General features: G+C 40.2%; 1 protein-coding gene across 1 annotated transcript in view; it reads left to right on the top strand.

Annotated features, from left to right (window-relative positions):
- adamtsl3 (ADAMTS-like 3) overlaps positions 1 to 18,572 on the top strand; it is a 573,867-nt gene that overhangs the window by 55,697 nt on the left and 499,598 nt on the right. Inside the window, exon 3 of the mRNA XM_048616129.1 lies at positions 10,268 to 10,387. Within this exon, the coding sequence (XP_048472086.1) occupies positions 10,268 to 10,387 (120 nt within the window). The remainder of the gene's footprint in view (positions 1 to 10,267; positions 10,388 to 18,572) is intronic.

Raw genomic sequence — 18,572 nt, 5'->3', positions numbered from 1 at the left:
TGCTTGGCCTGCTGTGTTCATCCAGCCCTGCACCTTGTTGTCTCGGATTCTCCAGCATCTGCAGTTCCTACTATCTCTGGTTTCTGTTTCCGATGAGTTTTAACACCATTGATCAGTTTTTCTGAGTTTATCAGGCTGGCCTGATTAGAGTTAAGCTTAAGGATATAAAGGTTTTATAGACATTAATGCAAAGCCTACAATGCAAACCACAGAGATGAAAGAAAGTGCCTCATCAATAACTTGTACTTATACCTTGCCAAGGCAATTCAACATGTTTCGTGCAAAATTGCCATCAGGAAATCAATATCAGTTCTGACAAAACATTTCTAAGTTATGATTCCAAGCCAGAAATTGAAGAACATATCGAAAATGAGTCTGTTCCAGCAGTACATTTGTGTCTGCTTAAGATATTTAATACTCTCTCCCTGTTTATACTTCACATTAAAACTTCAGTGGACCTAACATTTAGCAAAAATAATCTCCTGATTGCTTTTATTCTCCAAATATGATAACCTCAAGATCCTAGTTGATGCCCTGTTCATACTTGTTCCGGGGCATAGCTGTTAAGGTGAAATTTCATGTCCGTTCATGACCTTTCGTATGGCATGTGACTGTAAAAGTTATGTTCAAAAATTTTCAGGATTGATCGTTTCTTTCCATTGCTATAGCTGTACCTGCTTATTTAAGTCAAAGGCCAGGTGTGCAAGTGGTGTCATGAATTTCTGCCATTGTGATTCCATTGGGGCATGTTCACAAGAAATGTGTTTTTTTTTAACAGATTGAGGGTTAGGTTGTGTATTAATGTTCTGCTGTCAGTGAATGGAAAATCATGTGTAATGCAGTCTGGATTTCCAGTATGTGCTGCAGGCAAATAACATTCTGATTGGCTGTATACAGTCAAAAGATTACTCCTCTGAAATAGAATTTTCAAAGGGTGAGAATATTTCTGTTCCTTCCAATGAATATAGTAGATTTCCACCAAGCTTTCCAACCTACTATAACCATCCTACGTAAACTAAGTCTCATGATGAGTTGCTGAGCCAAATGTTTCTTTAAAATGATTTTCCAGATGTTCAGCTTTGGAGGTCAGAAAATAGTTTGTTTAATGGCATGGCTTTCCATAACATACAATGTCAAAGATGTAGAAATGGTTGAACAGGGCATCCCCTATTGCTTAAGCTAAAGGTGAGTCTCCATCTCCCCATTCCAACTCCACTCTCAATTTCCCGACTAATTGCAGTTTAAGGGGTGGTTATTGTAAAGAAACTGCTGCATTTTTGTCCTCCGAATAATAAATCTTATTCTGCATTGGATAATGTAAAAGGCTTTGACATTCCCGTTCATTATAATCCAGCCAGGGCCTAATCAGAATTCTGCTCTGTGGATTCTGAGGTTAGAGATTTGAACGCAGCCTTCAACTAAGTCTCTTTTGACTCTATCGTAAACATTGCAAAATAATGTTATGTTAAAATATGATATTTGGCAAGAAGGATTTTCATGATTATATTGTACCGATGTAGATTTTGTAGAGGGCAAGGAATTTGAAGGAAACTTAAATTTAAGGCTCTGAAAATTTACCAGTTAACAATCAAATTTGCAAAATATTCTTTGGAATCTCAACCCTTTTAAGAACAGGTTGACTTAAATGCCAGGATGATGAGATATTCACTTAGGTCATTGGGAAGCATACTCATTGGGTCTTTTATTGAAATGAGGTGAAACATGGGACAGAACTTTAGCACTGATGAGACCAATGAAAACCTTTAACACAGTAGGGTTTCTGTGTATCAGATTTGCCTGATTGGCATATTTAATGGCTGTTGTAGGTTGTTCTTTCTGTGATTTTGTTTTCTGTCAATGTCTCTGTTTATTTGAACATGATCAAGATGTGGCAACAGTTTGTAGTCTCTTACTGAGACTTTGATAGTCTGTCAGATTGGTACTTTTAAAAGAATAACCGCTGATTTTCAAGGTAAGATTTGTGAATGGGTGTTTTGCGAAAGATTTCCACACTTCCTGTTGATATCTCGTGGCTCGTTGGTTATGTAAATAGTGAATATTGGGTGACTGCATGGTAGGGGTTTGCACTGGGAGTGGCTAGGTCTCAAGTTGAATTGAATTGAATTGGCAAGAAGGGCCTGGGGACATTTATAAGACTTCATGACTCCTCTGAGGAATCATGGACCATGGATCATGGAGAAGTTGATGCCACAAAACTTTCAGGAAACATGGGGTGCCTATCCTCAAAGTGGAGCTGGCTAAGTTGGAAGTGGAACTTTATACTCTTATACAAACCAGCAAAAACTGGACTGGTGAGGGGGATCTGGAATTGAGTTCCGCCTGTCCTATTTAAAAAGATCCAGAGTTGTTCCAGCTCTCTGAAGATCTTGATCATTTTCTCAGAATGCACTCAACCAAAACCTTCCCTAATTTTAAAGATTCTGAGGTCAGTCCCACTTCACATTTTGATGGCCAAGCCGGGGGAATTCATAATGCAGGCAAATACGTTGCGCATCAACCTGCAGAACCTTCCAAAACAGAATGAGAGAGATTTCTGGTCAGCCACTTGGTGAAAATAATGTTGGAGTCTCGACTGTCACTATGCATTGCACCAGACTCAAACATATGTATACAAATGCTTGTTGCTACTGTTTGTAAGTGAATTGAAACATATGACCAGCACATATTAGGTCACCCATCAGCCTCCTCCTTTTGAGATAGAGACCCTCAGGCTGTCTATCCAACCTTGATAGGTCTACCCACATAGTTCTGGCACCATCCTTCATGAGGAATATGTTTATATAATTAAAAATCTAGACGTCTGTGTAAGCCTGCTAATAAATCATCTCTCATTTTAACTACTTTGCTGAAGCTCCCAGCAGATCAGGCATGCTATATATGAACCAAGTGTTAGAATTGATTTATAAATTTAGATTAAAGAGAAAGGGAGTCAGCAGTCATATTACCAAGTAAGACCATACAGAATACTTAACATGTTCAGCTTCCTAATGACTGGAAGGCTATGTAAAGATAACCTTTCCCAATAGTAGTTTGAGACAGATTAATCTCAGCCTTAAAGTGCAGCACCATGACCTTATGGAGCTGAGAAGTGGTGGTGGAAAGTGACTAAGACAGTATCTCCCAGGTAATAGGATACTTTCGTAGGATCTTGCTGGTCTTTGGGAAAATATGTAGTTGCTGTCCTCGTTGTTCAGTTCAAATACCTGATTCTGCAGTCAGGGCCTGGGACCAAGTTGCATCACCTAGGACCCAGTGACCTTAGCCTGGGGCTGTGGGTGACCATTTGTGCTTGGATTGGAGGGGGAGGGGTCTTGGGCAAGGAGCAGAGCACCAGGGTCTGTGTTGTGTCTCCCTGTCTCAGCCCGAAGTTATTGAAACGACTGTGATGCTTACGTGAAAACTCAAATATTCATTTGATTATTTATTTTTGAAGTTGGATGGTTCGTTACATGTTTCACCTTTTTTAAAACTTTTTCATTATGTTCATGCTGTAAACATGCCCAGTGCATCATGATGTCTCTGTTTTGCCCACGTGTCTGTCTCCTTTTCAAATTGCTTGCTATGTGTAGCCATCGTTTTGGTGAAAGAATGGGACCAAATTACAAAAATATTAGCATCAAGTGGCAGCAGATGTCATGATAAGTAAAATGACCTCATTTCCAGTGAGTTACCTACCAGGATGGCAAAGATTTTGATTGGATCTTGTCTGAGTTTCAATGCTGTCTTACCATTCATTGGATTCAACTGTTGACCAGAAAACATGACACATTCCATCTTATTGGGGCGTGTTCAACATTTAGTGCAGGTTCCTTTCTCCTTAAAGGTGCCTCTGAGACTGTTCCCCCTCAAAACATTAGACTTCAATGCCTCAAAGCAGGCATTGCTGTAAACAACAAAAATTGAAATTAGCAGAAATGAGGCCTTAAATAAACAGAGTGCTAGAGGACTGACAGCAACTGGGACGGGACGGGGTGGGGTGGGTGGGTAGTGGTAGTGGAGGGGAGGGGTGGTAGTGGGGAAGGGGATTGAGAGAGAGAGATGACATTTGAGTCCGCTATACTCTCTGTTCAGAACTAGGAAATAATGCCTTCCCTGCAAAGCCACCCATCAGAAAGGAGCTATTTTATAAGTAGTTGGTAATTTTATTTAATTTGTTATTTAAAAATGCACAATGTGTGCAAACAGTAGAAAACTCAGCATTTTCCCAAAGGTACTAATGCCAACGTGGGAAATGGCACAACCCAACCAGGCAAATCAACCGAATGAAAGGATGAACTTGTTTTGTGCCGATGTCTTAGTTTATCAGCCAGCTGAAAATTTACTCATGCAAATAATATAAACCCAGCAAACTCCAGTAATTACAACCAAGTGCAACTGTTTAGCCATATAGTTTTATGTATGATGATGTAAATCCCTAGGAAACATTTTATTGCTGTGGGGGTTTCTTAATGCCATCAGTGTAGGACTCAGTTTGGAATATGTAGTTGGAACTTGGCTTGTTGTTTTTATTGCCCATTAACTTTTCCTCTGATGATTTGGTCTCTCCTGATTGGTGGTTATCAATACCAATTGCAGCAAGTGCCTACCATCTGTTTGGCATCACAAATTGTTCTGAAGTTGGAATCACCCGTTTCTGGCTGCTATCAGTGCTTCCATTTGTGTCTGATTCAATTCAACAGCCAATCTGATCTCCCTTAGTCCTTTGGGACTTGGCACACTACAAGCAACTGCATCTCGTCCAGTGTCATTGGGAGTCAAAGCACTTCCCAACTACCAGCTTTCCCAACCTTCTGGCTGTATTGTCCTCTATTAAACATGTCGACTTTGACATTTTCCTGTGACCAGTGCTGTGCCTCAAGGGTCGGATGCTGGGCCCATTGCTGTTTGTTATCTATATCGATGATTAGTAAGTTTGCAGATGCCACTAAAATAGGCAGTATCGTGGACAGTGAGGAAGGTTAACGGAGATTGCAGCAGGATCTTGGGTTGCTGGGGAAGTGGGCTGAGAAATGGCAAATGGAATTTAATATAGATATGTGTGAGGCGTTGCATTTTGGAAAGTCAAATCAAGGTAGGAGTTTTATGGTGAATGGTAGGGCCTTAAGGAGTCAAGTGGAACAAGGGGACCTTGGAGTTCAGGTGCATGGTTCTCTGAAAGTGGAGTCACAGGTAGACAGGGCAATGAAGAAGGCTTTTGGTATACTGGCCTTCATCATTCAGGGCATTAAATATAGAAGTTGTGAAGTCATGTTATAGTTATACAGGACGTTGGTAAGGCTGCACTTGGAGTATTTGTGTTCTGTTTTGGTCACCTTGCTATAGGAAGGAAGTTATTAAACTGGAAAGAGTGCAGAAGAAATTTACAAGGATGTTACCAGGAATGAGGTTTAGGGAGAGGTTGGACAAGCTAGGATATTTTTCTTTAGAGCATAGGAGACTGAGATGGCATTTTATAGAAGTGTATAAGATCATGAGCTGCCAGCGGAAGTGGTTGAGGTAGGTACATTAACAGCATTTAAAAGGTATTTGGATGAATACATGGATAGGAAAGGTTTAGAAGGATATAGGCCAAGTGCAGGGAAATGGGGTTAACGTGGATGGGCATTTTGGTCAGCATGGACCAGTTTGAGCCTGAGGGCCTGTCACTCTGTGCCGTAGGACTCAATAACTGTATGACTTCTAACACAACCAGTAATTATACAAAAAGCTTGGGACACAGTGGGCCCTGCCTACTTGGGCTAAGTGCTTCCTTATTTGCCTGCTGACTGTGTTTCCCTCAGATGCTGTTGGCGAACTACCTTGTTTAGCTGCTTTGTGATATTGAGTGCCTCCTGTAAGCTGGTATGCTTACTTTTTTGGTTCAAGTGCTTCCTGCTAATTCATTCTGCCTCCTCCTTTCCAGTCATGCTGTTCGTTCCGCTTCCTAGCTTGCATGTTCCCTGTTGAAACTATTAATCTGAGAGCTGATTGGCCTATCTAGAAGAGGAAGTATGGGATGATGAATAGCTGTTGGGAGAGGTGAAGGGGACTGAGAAGGGGAGGCATAAAAGAGAACAAAAATGTGGGTATGCAAGCAAGGCAAGTAAAGAAGGAGCTGTGCCAATCGCAAAAGTCCTTTCTGGGCTCCAGTTATTAATCCCACCATGTTTCCAGCTCCCAGTCCTCCCACACATTATCACAAAGTAACCATTAGAGACACAAATCTCTTTCCAGTTGGAAACTTGTTGGATGTTTGATCCAGGAATTTTTATTTCTCAGAAGAGTTGTGATGATTGTTTTGCTATGTTCCGTCCAGTGTCTCTTTCTCAAGGTTCACTTTTCTCCTTTTTTGGTATTTGTTCAATGTTGCTTACTTTGGTTTCTATTTCAAACAATAATGTGTATTACAATCTACCTTCCCTCAACAAACAACATGACTCCTTCTCCCTCAACCCTCAACCTTGATCAATGCCTCCCATCCCCACTGCTGTTCCAAACTCTTCCAGTTCTGGCCTCGTGTATTGCTAAAAATTTTTTATATACTGTGTCATTGGTGTCATGCCTTCAGTGGTAAGGAATAAATGTGTATGTTAGACGTTCATTTGCATATCCCTAGAGTATTGTCATGACTTCAGGCGCAAGATTAATTTTTCATTGGATATAGGCATTATTGGCAAGGCCAGAATTTGTTGCCCATCACTACTCTCACTTGAACTATGTGGCTTGCTGTGATCATTTCAGAGGGAAGTTAAGAGTCAACCACATCTTGGGACTGGAGTTGAATATAAACCAGCAGAGTGAACCAGACAGGCTTTAATGACATTCAGTGATAGCTTTATGGTAACTTTCACTGACACAAGCTTTCAATTCCAAGGTTTTATGAATTAAATTTAAATTGCATCAGTTAACTCCAGATCCCAGAACATTATCCAGGACCTCTGAATGACGTGATCAGTGACATCACCACATAAAAGTGTTAGAGCTTATCTCCAAATTTAATGGATTAGTTGGCTTTTTAGTAGTAGGTTAACGTCGGCTATTGCTAATTTTAAAAACTGATCAGAGAGAGAGACCTGAAGGACATGTCATGTTTATTCCTCAGTTCTGAGGAAAAATCACTCGACCTGAAAAGTTGACTCTGATTTCTCTTCATAGATGCTGCCAGATCTGCTGAGCTTTTCCAGAAATTCTGTTTTAGTTTCATTTCATGTTTATTCAACATGATTACATTTTTTGAGGTACAGCTAACTAGCATTTTCCAGATTCTCCAATATAAATGCAGTGAGGCTTCAAGAATGGACAGTGTGAAAGGTTGAGTATTGGCCTAATTTGTACTTTCTTCGACCAGTATTTGAAAGACCATTTGTACTGTTTCAGGTTGGAGGCAACAGAACAACAATGTCTGGTCTTAAAATTAGAACTAGGTTATTCAGGAGTGATGTCAGAATATGCTTTGTTCTTGCAAAGGATATCTGGAATACTCTCCCCAATAAAGTGGTTGGGGATGGAGATCTATTGAAATTATCAATACTTTGATGGACTTTTTTGCAATAAGGGTACTGTAAGAGACCACCTGCAGTCTTTTGGAACTATAATCTGAAGTGGAAATGGAATTGCGGTAAATAAAATACCCAGAGAGTTTTGCAACTTAAAACAAATAATGTGCTGCTATATTGTTAATCTGTGAGACCCAATGTTGCTTTTTGAAGCTGTAAGCAGGACATTTTGACACTGAACAGCACCAAGAATCTTTTTGAGTTCAGGAAATTCAGCCTGACAACAGGCCTTTGATTGACTAGAGTGTAAAAATTCTAACTGCCAAGAATAGCAGAGGAGAAGATAATTTCAGAGCCTGCAGACAGAAAGTACTCAGCTCTGTCTCTCTGCTTCTATATGGGGAAATGACTGAAAGAGCAAGAAAACTTAATTCAAGAAAAGACCCAAGTCTGCCTTGAATCAAAGGATAACCATCACCCTATAGACAACAGCATCTCACTATCATAAAAATCAAAAGAACTATGATAGAATATCTTTCTACCTCCTACCCTTAGTAGATGTGTTATAACATTTGTCTTTGTATTAATTTTGTGTGTGTGTGTGTGTGTGTGTGTGTGTGTGTGTGTGTGTATATATTTGAGTTTTTTGAAGGGGTATAGTTTCAGTTGCATAAATGATAAAGTCTTCCTTTTCTCCTCTTGAAGTTGTATGCTAAAGTAAAGAATTAACTTCTGTTCCTGATGAAACCTGGTGTGAATTTTGTTCTCAGTAGCAGTCAGTCAGGCAAACTGATCATTTTGGCAATCTTGGGATTTTTTTACATCAATAGATTTTGTAATGGCCTGTGGGACAATGAGGCGCAACTATTGGTGCACTGTTCTCAGTTAAATTGTGATAGTATTATGAGAGATATTAAAAAAAAATTAAAGCGGGTAGATGGTGTTAAGGTACAGATCAGGCACAATCTATTTGACTCGTTGAGCATGCTCTGGGAAAAATGCCTATTCCTGTATAAACCATTTGGTGTCAGAGTAATTTTGAATCTGTTTTCAACCCATATTTTAGATGCTCAATTTCTTGAGAGTAGCATTGTGATGTATTAAACTTGGCGTTTTGAATGGCAAACAGTTGTTTTTACACTTACTGCAGCTATCTTATTCCATTAAAGCAATAAACAGTCTAATTGTGAAACAGTAACCATTAATTCTGACTAGGAGACATAGCTGAAACGTTAAGCTAGGTTTTTGCTTGAGTGATGCTAGGACAATTTTATCTTCAGCTATCTGCAGTGAGGTTCATGTGATATCGTTGTAGACTGGTTTTGCAACTTGCTCCATTTATGTTTGGACTATCAATGGAAGAGTAAAACCATCTTGGTGTAAAATTGGATCCTGACCTGATCCAGTCAATTTCCGGCAGATAGGTTAAGTTAAAATTGCATTTGGTTTTTACTTTACTATTTCAGGTTCTGTCGTGAATGGAGCCATATCAGATGCAGGAACAGAAACCCTTCCCACTTGCAGTATGTAGATAACGTTACCATTCTTTGCAAAGTCCTATCCCAGATTGTTGTATAAGGTACTGGTTCTGAAAGAGTTAATGCTGAATACTGCATTAAGCTCCGCCCAGCATGATAATATCATGCAGACTTGGGTGAGGGAGGGGCAGAATAGCTTAGTATCCTGTAGAAGGAAGAACTATATCCTAGGTTTCTTCATAATTTAAGTAACAATGTCTAATTGCTAAATGTAATATGTCCCTGATTGCTAAGACCCCTAAATGGTTGTTTCTCTACTGCTCAAAAATAAATAGGTCATTAGACCAGAGAATAACGGATATGGAAAAAATAAATGAACCTAAACATAAGCTGGTAGCTTGTGTTGGCATAATGGCACATCGGATAGAGGAATTAACTCATCAGATATGGACATGGGCATTTGGTCTTTCAGAAAGTATATTCTTCATTCAAATACAATTGTTGTCATATCAACAAGAAAGAAGTTGCATTTCCGTAGTGCCTTTTACAACCTCAACATTCTGAAGCACAACTCGCAATCAATGAATAACTTTTAAAAATTATAATGGAGGAAACATAACACTTTGAGAGGTAATTCTGTGCACAAACATCATTGTGATAATGACCAGCTAATCTGTTTACTTTTCAGTGATTTTGGTAGGAGCACTAAGGGGAGCAGCCCTGCTCTCTCTCAATGTAGTGCAATAGGATCTGATATATCAATTGAGAGGGCAGACAGACTCTATTTAACATTTCATCCAAATGGTGGCACCTCTGACAGTGTGGTACTTCATTAGTACTGCATTGAAGTATCAACCTAGATTTTCTGTTTGAGTGGGGATTGAAATCCTTGTCTTTTAACCTCAAGATGCAAGTGCCACCACTGAGCCAAGGTTGACATGTCTAAGTATAAGCTCAGCGAACGTTCAGAAATGAAAACTGGAAACAGTCATTTCAGAACAATCATATTTAATTATTTCTCAAATTATATTCACATGACCTGTTCGCTATTTGTGAGCTCCTTGTAAGTTTTAACTACTTTTTGGTACCATGTACCTTGAGAATAACTTCACAGAGGAAATCATGCTAACAATGATGGATGATATTCGGTGAAATGGATTGAAGTGACTGGAAAATTGGAGTTATTAGAATAAAATCACTTTAAGAGTTTTTGTTGATATTTAGTTTCTGCACTGGAGGAAAAGGAAAATGTTATGCCATTCATTCATTCATTCATTCATATTTTTTTTCCAGGGGAATGGGGAACAATCACAGACTGTCTACTTCCTTCCCGAATTTGCACTTTCTCCACAGGGGAGTTTTCTGGAAGACACAACAGGAGAGCAGGTCTTGACTTACCGTTACGATGATCAGGTCAGTGCAAGTTTCCTAAAACTGAACCATTTTTTTGAACGGCGCGCAAATTGACAAAAGCCAGATGATCTAAAATCAGACATGCCATGACACATTCCTCAAAGGACTTAGCCAATCGTAGGCATGTGAGTGGTTTTGCACAATTTGAATGTATACTTGAATTCATGTTCATTTAAAGTTCCCTATTTCAGAAAGAAGTACTTTGTCACTGTGTAAGCTGATTCATTGATCGGAAATATCATCATTACAAAATTAGTGTTGTGTATTAAATGGTTTTTGAGGAATAGCTCACAAATGTAGACAACAGAATCCTAGGCCTTTCTTGATTCATGTGATTTCTTCAATATATCCCTCTATCCATTTTCTCTCCCAAATTATGTCTATTTGCCTTTTTAACCTATTATTAGTCTTTGGCATCATCTCTGATCATTAGTTTTACAAACAATTTGCTTTTTGTGTTATTAAAAAAAAAACTTACCTAACCTCCCTTTCAATTTATTCGTTCAAAATGTGTCTTTGACCAGAGTGAGAAATGTGACAGAGTTTAAATTGTCAGCCACCTTCAGTTGGGTCACATTGGTTTTTGTTTTGTTGATATTCATTGACGGGATGCTGCCTTTATTATCAATCATTTATTGTCCATCCCTACTTTCTGTTGGCTGTATTGCTTGTGTAAAGGCCATGAGTGAATCAGATGGGTTTTAACTGTAATACATTGACACCATAAGGTTTGGAATTTTCTGCTGTGGCAATTTAGTGGGAGGAGCATTAAATTGGGTAATTATTGCCAACGTTGGGCCTTTTTACTCGTGTATGAGATGTGGATGTTGCTGGCTAGGCCAGCATTTATTGTTCATCCCTAATTGCCCAGATGACCGTCAAGAGAGAATCATATTGCTATGGGTCACATGGAGGCCAGACCAGGTAAAGGGCATCAGTTTTTCTGACAATTGATAATGGTTTCCTGACCATCATTAGATTCTTAATTCCAGACTTTGGAATTAAGATCCATATTCTGGTCTCATTGAGGTTGGTTGGCTCGCCGAGCTGGTTTCTTGTTTCACAAACGTTTCGTTACTGTGCTTGGTAACATCCTCAGTGCAGCCTCCGATGAAACGTCAGTGTGTTTTCCCGCCTGGTTTTTAAACTCTGGCATCCATTGAGATGGATTGCCTCACTTCCGGTTTTTCTTCGTAGTGGAATGTATATGGGGTCGAGTTCAATGTGTTTATTAATAGTATGCTTCATGGAGTGCCATGCTTCTAGGAATTCTCGTGCTTGTCTCTGCCTAGCCTGTCCCAGGATCTTGGTGTTGTCCCAGTCGAAGTTGTGGTTCTCCTTGTCCATGTGGATTGAGATGAGTGAGTATTGGTCATGTCTCTTTGTAGCCAGTTGGTGTTCATGTACTCTTGTTGTTAGTTTCCTTCCTATTTGTCACTGCAGCAAGATGGAACTACGCCAAGAGGAAGAAGAATGCCTCTTCCAAGTGTTCAAGGATAATGGATATCCAAAGAACTGGGTCAGAAGATGCCTACACAAACAGCATCAGAAAGATTCTACATGCCCCGACACACTCATCACACTACCCTGCATCAAGAACACGTCGAACTCCCCACAAGACTCCTACGACCGCTGGGCATCAGAGTGGCACACAAGCCCACGTCAACCCTATGACAACTGCTCACCCGAACGAAAGACCATCTCCCCGCTATGGACAGGACCAATATCATCGACAAAATCCGCTGCAGAGACTGTGAGAAACACTACATCGGACAAACAGGAAGGAAACTAGCAACAAGAGTACATGAACACCAACTGGCTACAAAAGACACAACCAATACTCACTCATCTCAATCCACATGGACACGGAGAACCACGACTTCGACTGGGACAACACCAAGATCCTGGGACAGGCTAGGCAGAGACAAGCATGAGAATTCCTAGAAGCATGGCACTCCACGAAGCATGCTATTAATAAACACTGAACTCGACCCCATATACATTCCACTACGGAGGAAACCCGGAAGTGAGGCAATCCATCTCAACGGACCCCAGAGTTTAAAAACCAGGCGGGAAACCACACCAGCACTTCATTGGAGGCTGCACTGAGGATGTTACCAAGCACGGTAACGAAACGTCTGTGAAACAACCAACCAGCTCGGCAAGCCAACCAACCTCAACATCCACAATCTGAGCAACAAATCTGCTCCAAAACCTTATATTCTGATCTCATCCCATTGTAACTGGCAGTCACCCAGCAGAGATCAGAGAAAAGAGTGGGGCACAGATTTGCCACGTAGGTAGCCTGGAAAACACCCCATCAGAATTGTTTGTGGATTTCAAATCAGGATCCCTCTCTGAGAGCTGTGTAACCAGGCAGTGGATGGGGAGGGATGGAAGTGGTGTCGACCTCCCTTTCCACTGACTTTTGCAGCCTCCATTCCACGGTGACTCTGCATCCCATGGCCATTGTTCACCTGTGGCTTCAGCCCCTCTGTCACCCTGGACCTTACTGGGAGCAGTTACTGTGTCCATGATGGTATGACTGGGCATGAATTGCTGTTGATCTCTGATGAGCTAGCAGCTCTCGGAGCTATACCTGGGGACATTGATCCTATTGTTATGCTTCTAACGTGGCAGGCCTTCCCAAAAAGATTCAGCATTGGGCAATGCCAGCCATCATCAGGAGTGGTTGGCAGGGGACCCTTGTTGCCTACATTTAAATTATGCCCAAGATTTTTAATTCCAGATTTAAATTTTCTGGCTGCCATGCTGGGAAATGAACTTCTGATCCAGATTGCTCATGTAGACCACTGAAACTCCAGTAATTTCCCCAGTGTGTTTTTCGAAACTGACCCCATTGTAACTTCCTTTTATTTTCCTCAACATTGATTTCCAATACCTAGAATTTTGTCTGTTGCTTGCCGATTCCCAAGAGCCATAATACCTTTCTTCCGTTTGGGTGAGCAATCTTGAATATAATTTTCTCCATACTGACTTAAACAATACCTTTTTGTATACGAGATAGTAGTCTTAGACATTCTGAAGAAGGGTCTAGGCCCAAAACGTCAGCCTTCCTGCTCCTCTGATGCTGCTTGGCCTGCTGTGTTCATCCAGCTCTACACCTTGTTATCCCTTTTTTGTATACGAATTTGTTCCTGTGTCACTGTCTCCATGTTTGACCACGACAAGGCAACCAACTGGAAGAAAGAAAGACATATCTTTTTTTTTTCACTAGATTGCTCATCTTTTTCCAAAGGGTGATACTTGTGCTGTCAAGACAATCTGCTCTCCTTCCCCAGTCTGACCTACGTATGACTCCAGACCGCAACAACATAGTTGACTTAAATGCTTACTGGGCCATTAGGAATTGATGATAAATAATGATCTATTAGTGGTGTCCATGTCCCATGAATGAATTTTTAAAATAAGTATATCTTCAGTGACATTGCTTGCTGACAAATCACCAAAAAATTGAGCTAACGTTGTTGAGATAATATTACGTCTCTATCTAGTTCCAGCTACTTTTTAAGTTAAGATCCAGTTTCAGTAGGCCCAGACATTTTTACATGACGTTGCTGATGAATCCAGCTCCAGGATTGCCAGCCATCTTGGATTTTCCTGGAATTAAAAGCATTAGCAATGCAGAAGAATGTTCTTATTTCACCCTGGTTAGACTCTGGAACATTAGCGGTCCTGCTGGGTATAATGGGCATCATGTTGGACAATTGCTGGACAACCACCTACTGAATTAAGAGATTGGGATAGTAGTAGATGGCAGAGCAAATTATGAAACCCCATAGAATCCAACCTAACCACTGTTGACATCCATAAGTTAGCCTTTTTGAGGTCTAGACCTATATTTATTGAAAACTTTCTTATAAATACTCGTCTCAAGATTAATGTTTTATTTGTGTAAATGACATGTTTTTATTGATGCTTTTACTCAGAACCTGAGTAGTGGTCATAATGGTGACTGATTTTTAATTTTGATAGATAATTTATTGAAATCCAGAAAACATACACAAAAGACCTTAATGAAATATTGACTAAAATGTTTTATTAATTTGCACATTGGACGATATTGATTATCAACAGCTTTTATTTAAAATTTTCAATAAATAAAACTTTCCTGAATGATCCAAGTGAAATCTAGTAATTGAATCTCCCTACAGTAAATGGTTATCTTTGTAGTAAAATTTGTTAAACATGTAAAGGGTTAACAATTGAACAAATTAAGAATTTAGGCCTTGAGTACATTCTTATTAATTGAAAGACTTAGACTCCAGAAATTTATCTGAAAGTGAAGCAATGCACCTTGCTTCTCCGAAATCCAATGAATGTTTAAATAATGGTGCAAAACTCCGTTTGGAATCCTTTCTCAACTAGTATCTTCAGACATTTATGTAGAGCTAGATGCTAGTGACTGAAGACTACTGATAGTTTACAGGACAATATGCTTAACATAAATTTGAATGCTATTCATAAGGTCCAACAATGTCTACATTCTAATAGTTCTGGCATTGGAAAGATTTGCATTGGGCAGTCTGGTACCATATGCACATGGTATGTTGAAAAATTACACTGAAAATACTAAAGTTGACTTAGTTTAAGCCTAGGCCATAAATATTTGATTTTGTTGAAATGCTCTTTCATAACAAATGTTATAGCTAAGAGGAGGAAAATTTTCTTCTCTGGACTTTGTTTTTGATGACAGAAATACTGAATTATTATCTGTTTTAGAAGTAAAATAACGGGTTGAGTAATGTCTGTCAATATTGATTATTTTATCATTCCGTAATAAACCTACTTAAAGGAATTGTCATTCCAATGTTCTCCCTTTGTCTCACTCATGCCTACAATTGAATATCTCAGGAGGTTATTTTATCTTCAGCACAGTCACTGTTTCCATCATTGCACTGGAGTTACATTGTAAACACTATCAAAATTCTACCTTTTCTCCTATCCTTATTTTCCATGCTTGAGCCATTGACTTCCGGTGAGAGGTCCTTGCTTACAGGCAAAGTACTGCAGTAATTTGCTGCTACCCTCTGGAGGATGGCTGACCAGGAAATACTCAGATAACCAGAACTACAGATGCTGGAGTCAGAGATAACAGTGTGGAGCTGGAGGAACACAGCAGGCCAGGCAGCATCAGAGGAGCAGGAAAGCCGATGCTTTGGGTTGGAACCCTTCTTTAGAAATGGGGAGGAGAAGGGAGCTCAGAAATAAAGAGAGAGAGGAGGGGTGGGGGCTGGGGGCTGGGGGCTGGGGAAGGTAGGTGGGATGGTGATAGGTGAGTGCAGGTGGGCAGTGGTCTGGATTGGTCATTGGGGTGGGAGAGAAGATGGACAGGTTGTGTCAGGTCAAGGAGGCGAGATGACAGGGGCGGTTGGTCATGGGATGAGGCTGGTGGTGAGGAGATTTTAAAGCTGGGGAATTCCACGTTTAAGCCATTGGGCTGTAGGCTCCCAAGACAGAATATGAGTTGCTGCTCCTCCAGTTTGCGGGTGGCACCATTGTGATACTGGAGGAGGCCCAGGATGGACATCCCACCCAGGGAGTGGGAGGGAGAGTTAAAATGGTTCGTGACCGGAATGTGTTGTCGTTTGTCACGTATAGAGTACGGGTGCTCTTCGAAACAGTCTCTGAGTCTGTGTGATCTCACCGATGTACCAGTTACAATGCCACAATTGATTTGCATACTGGGATATTATCCTGTGATTCCTGCTTGAAAGGTAGGGGTTGGTATGATTGATCAAACTTCAATATTCTGTCACCAATTTTTACGTGACAAGTTTTATTGGGAGAGGGTGCAAAAGTACTGAATCTGGAGCTAATAGGAATGAAATGTCAAGTTTAATGCTTGTAACTGGATTAAGCTATTTTTACATTCATCAGTTGAATCTGTGGTTTGGAGAGCTGAAAACAGCCCGCATGTGTTGGCCTGATGTGAGTTGGCTTTCTACAAACAAAAATGTAGAACAATATTGCAACAATATTGCAACAATATGACTTTCATGTAATTATGATTGAGGAATCAATCCTCAGTTGCATATGATGATATCTGTATGGACTTGGCTTTACTATTTATAGGACCCCAGCAAACAGAATGACAGCTGTGCACTCCCAACACAGTGCACAATGTGGGTATATGCTTTTGATTTGCCTCCTAATCCATGATGTTATAAGGGGAGTTATCTGCAAAATAAGAATTGTAGGACTTGTGACCTTCCTCTGAAATCTAGCCCATTAGTGCTTGTTTGACACTGCTAGTTTAGAAGGCACTAAGAAGCCAAGTTACATGCCTGCTGTTACTTTAGAAATGCAACAGGAAAAGCAGTGGAAAAAATGCACAAACTGTGATCTTGAAATCAAATATTTGTTTTGAAAGTACCAATAGTAAAATTGTATGAGCAAAAAAGGGGCAACATGCTGGCTCAGTGGTTAGCACTGCTGCCTCACTGTGCCAGGGTCCCGGGTTTGATTCCACCCTAAGGTGACCGTCTGTATGGAGTTTGTACATTTTCTCCACGTCTGCATAGGTTTCCTCCCACAGTCCAAAGATGTGTAGGTTAAGTGAATTGACCATGCTAAATTGTTCATAATGTCCAGGGATGTGCAGGTTAGGTGGATTAGCCATGGTAAATGAAGGGTTACAGGGCTAGGGTGGGCCTGGGTCAGATGCTGTTTGGAGGCTTGGTGTGGACTTGATGGGCCAAACGGCCGCCTTCCACATTGTAGGGATTCAATGATTCTATTCTGTGAAGAAATTTTAACAATTTACTATTTTTCAGTGCTGTTCCCTCTTTGTGTGGAGCTGCACATGGATTGTGGAAACGTACTGTGGTTTCCAAATGAAGCATAATTGCAGACGTAAATTAAGCTGTCACTTTGGAAATCTTATATTTAAACCTTTATTTTTACATAATACTTTGAAATTTTGACGTATGGTTAAAAGAACATTTCAGCAATTTTGGAGCAAGTATTTCTTCAGATACGAGAATTTCTCTGCAGTACAAGTTGAGATGCTGAGAGCTTCCAAGCTGAAGCAACCCAGAACTGTCATCGGTGAGAAGGTAGGACCGCAGGGTGACTAGTTTATGTTGGAAGTTTCTATTATGCGTATGGATATAGAAATTTAGAATGGAAAAAGGTGAAATTATTTAAGATCTCAACATCATGTAGGGCAAAATATTATTACAGGTTGGTCTTTGCTGCTTTGCTTTAAAAGGGTTGTCATTGACAGTATGCAATACCAGCAGCAAAATGATGTTGATTTTTCAGGACTGCTACCAGGTTAAAATATTGCAATTTTTCATAGAATCTCTACAGTGTAAATAGAAGCTATTCAGCCCATCACGTCTGTAGTGACACTCTGAAGAGCATCCTATATCTCCTACCTTCCCTGTAACCTCGCATTTACCATGGCTAGTCCACCTAGCCTGCATAACATGAGGCAGTTTAGCACAGCCATTCCACCTAACTTGCACCTGGTATGGGCTGGTGAAGCCTGGAAAGGGACTGTAGCAGTAGAGAAGAAAAATTTAGACTTTCTCTAAATTATTTTTTTTTAAGTTAATGACAATGCCACTGATTCATCATGATGGTATTTAACTTCTCAAAGTATTTTATGTTGATTAATTACATGTGACAATAAATGATTCAATTCAATTCAGACACCTTTGGACTGTGGGAGGAAACTGGAGCACCGGAAAAAAAAAACCCAATGGGGAGAACATGCAAACTCCATACAGACAGTCTCACACAGCTGGAATCAAATCTGGGTCCCTGGCGATGTGTGGCAACAGTGCTAACCACTGAGCCACCCCAAATTCCTTTAAAAAAACACATTTTGTGCTCTTGAGAATCCCTGAGACAGGGTTAATCATCTTGGATTAGAGCTATCCAGAGGCTAGATATACCTTTATCAAATCCCTTTTGTTTTACCAGGGCCATTAACCTAATTAACTTAAAGTATATTTAACAAATAGAGGAGAGGGAGAATTAGATACAAGTGCATTGATGTTAGTACGGGTACTTTGCCAAGAGTTAGTTTTAAAATTGTGAATGGTGTGTTGTTTGTTTTCTTCTCTCTATGTTGGCAGAACAGTTCAGGCTGTTCATCTCCAGTTGCTTCGGGAAGTGGTGTGGGCCTCTTGCTGCACCATCTGAGCAATTTGTT

Source organism: Rhincodon typus, chromosome 33, assembly GCF_021869965.1.
Source record: "Rhincodon typus isolate 14 chromosome 33, sRhiTyp1.1, whole genome shotgun sequence".
Classification (NCBI taxonomy): domain Eukaryota; kingdom Metazoa; phylum Chordata; class Chondrichthyes; order Orectolobiformes; family Rhincodontidae; genus Rhincodon; species Rhincodon typus.
The sequence above is the reverse complement of the archived record's forward strand: the minus strand, read 5'-3'. Positions and strand labels throughout refer to the sequence as shown.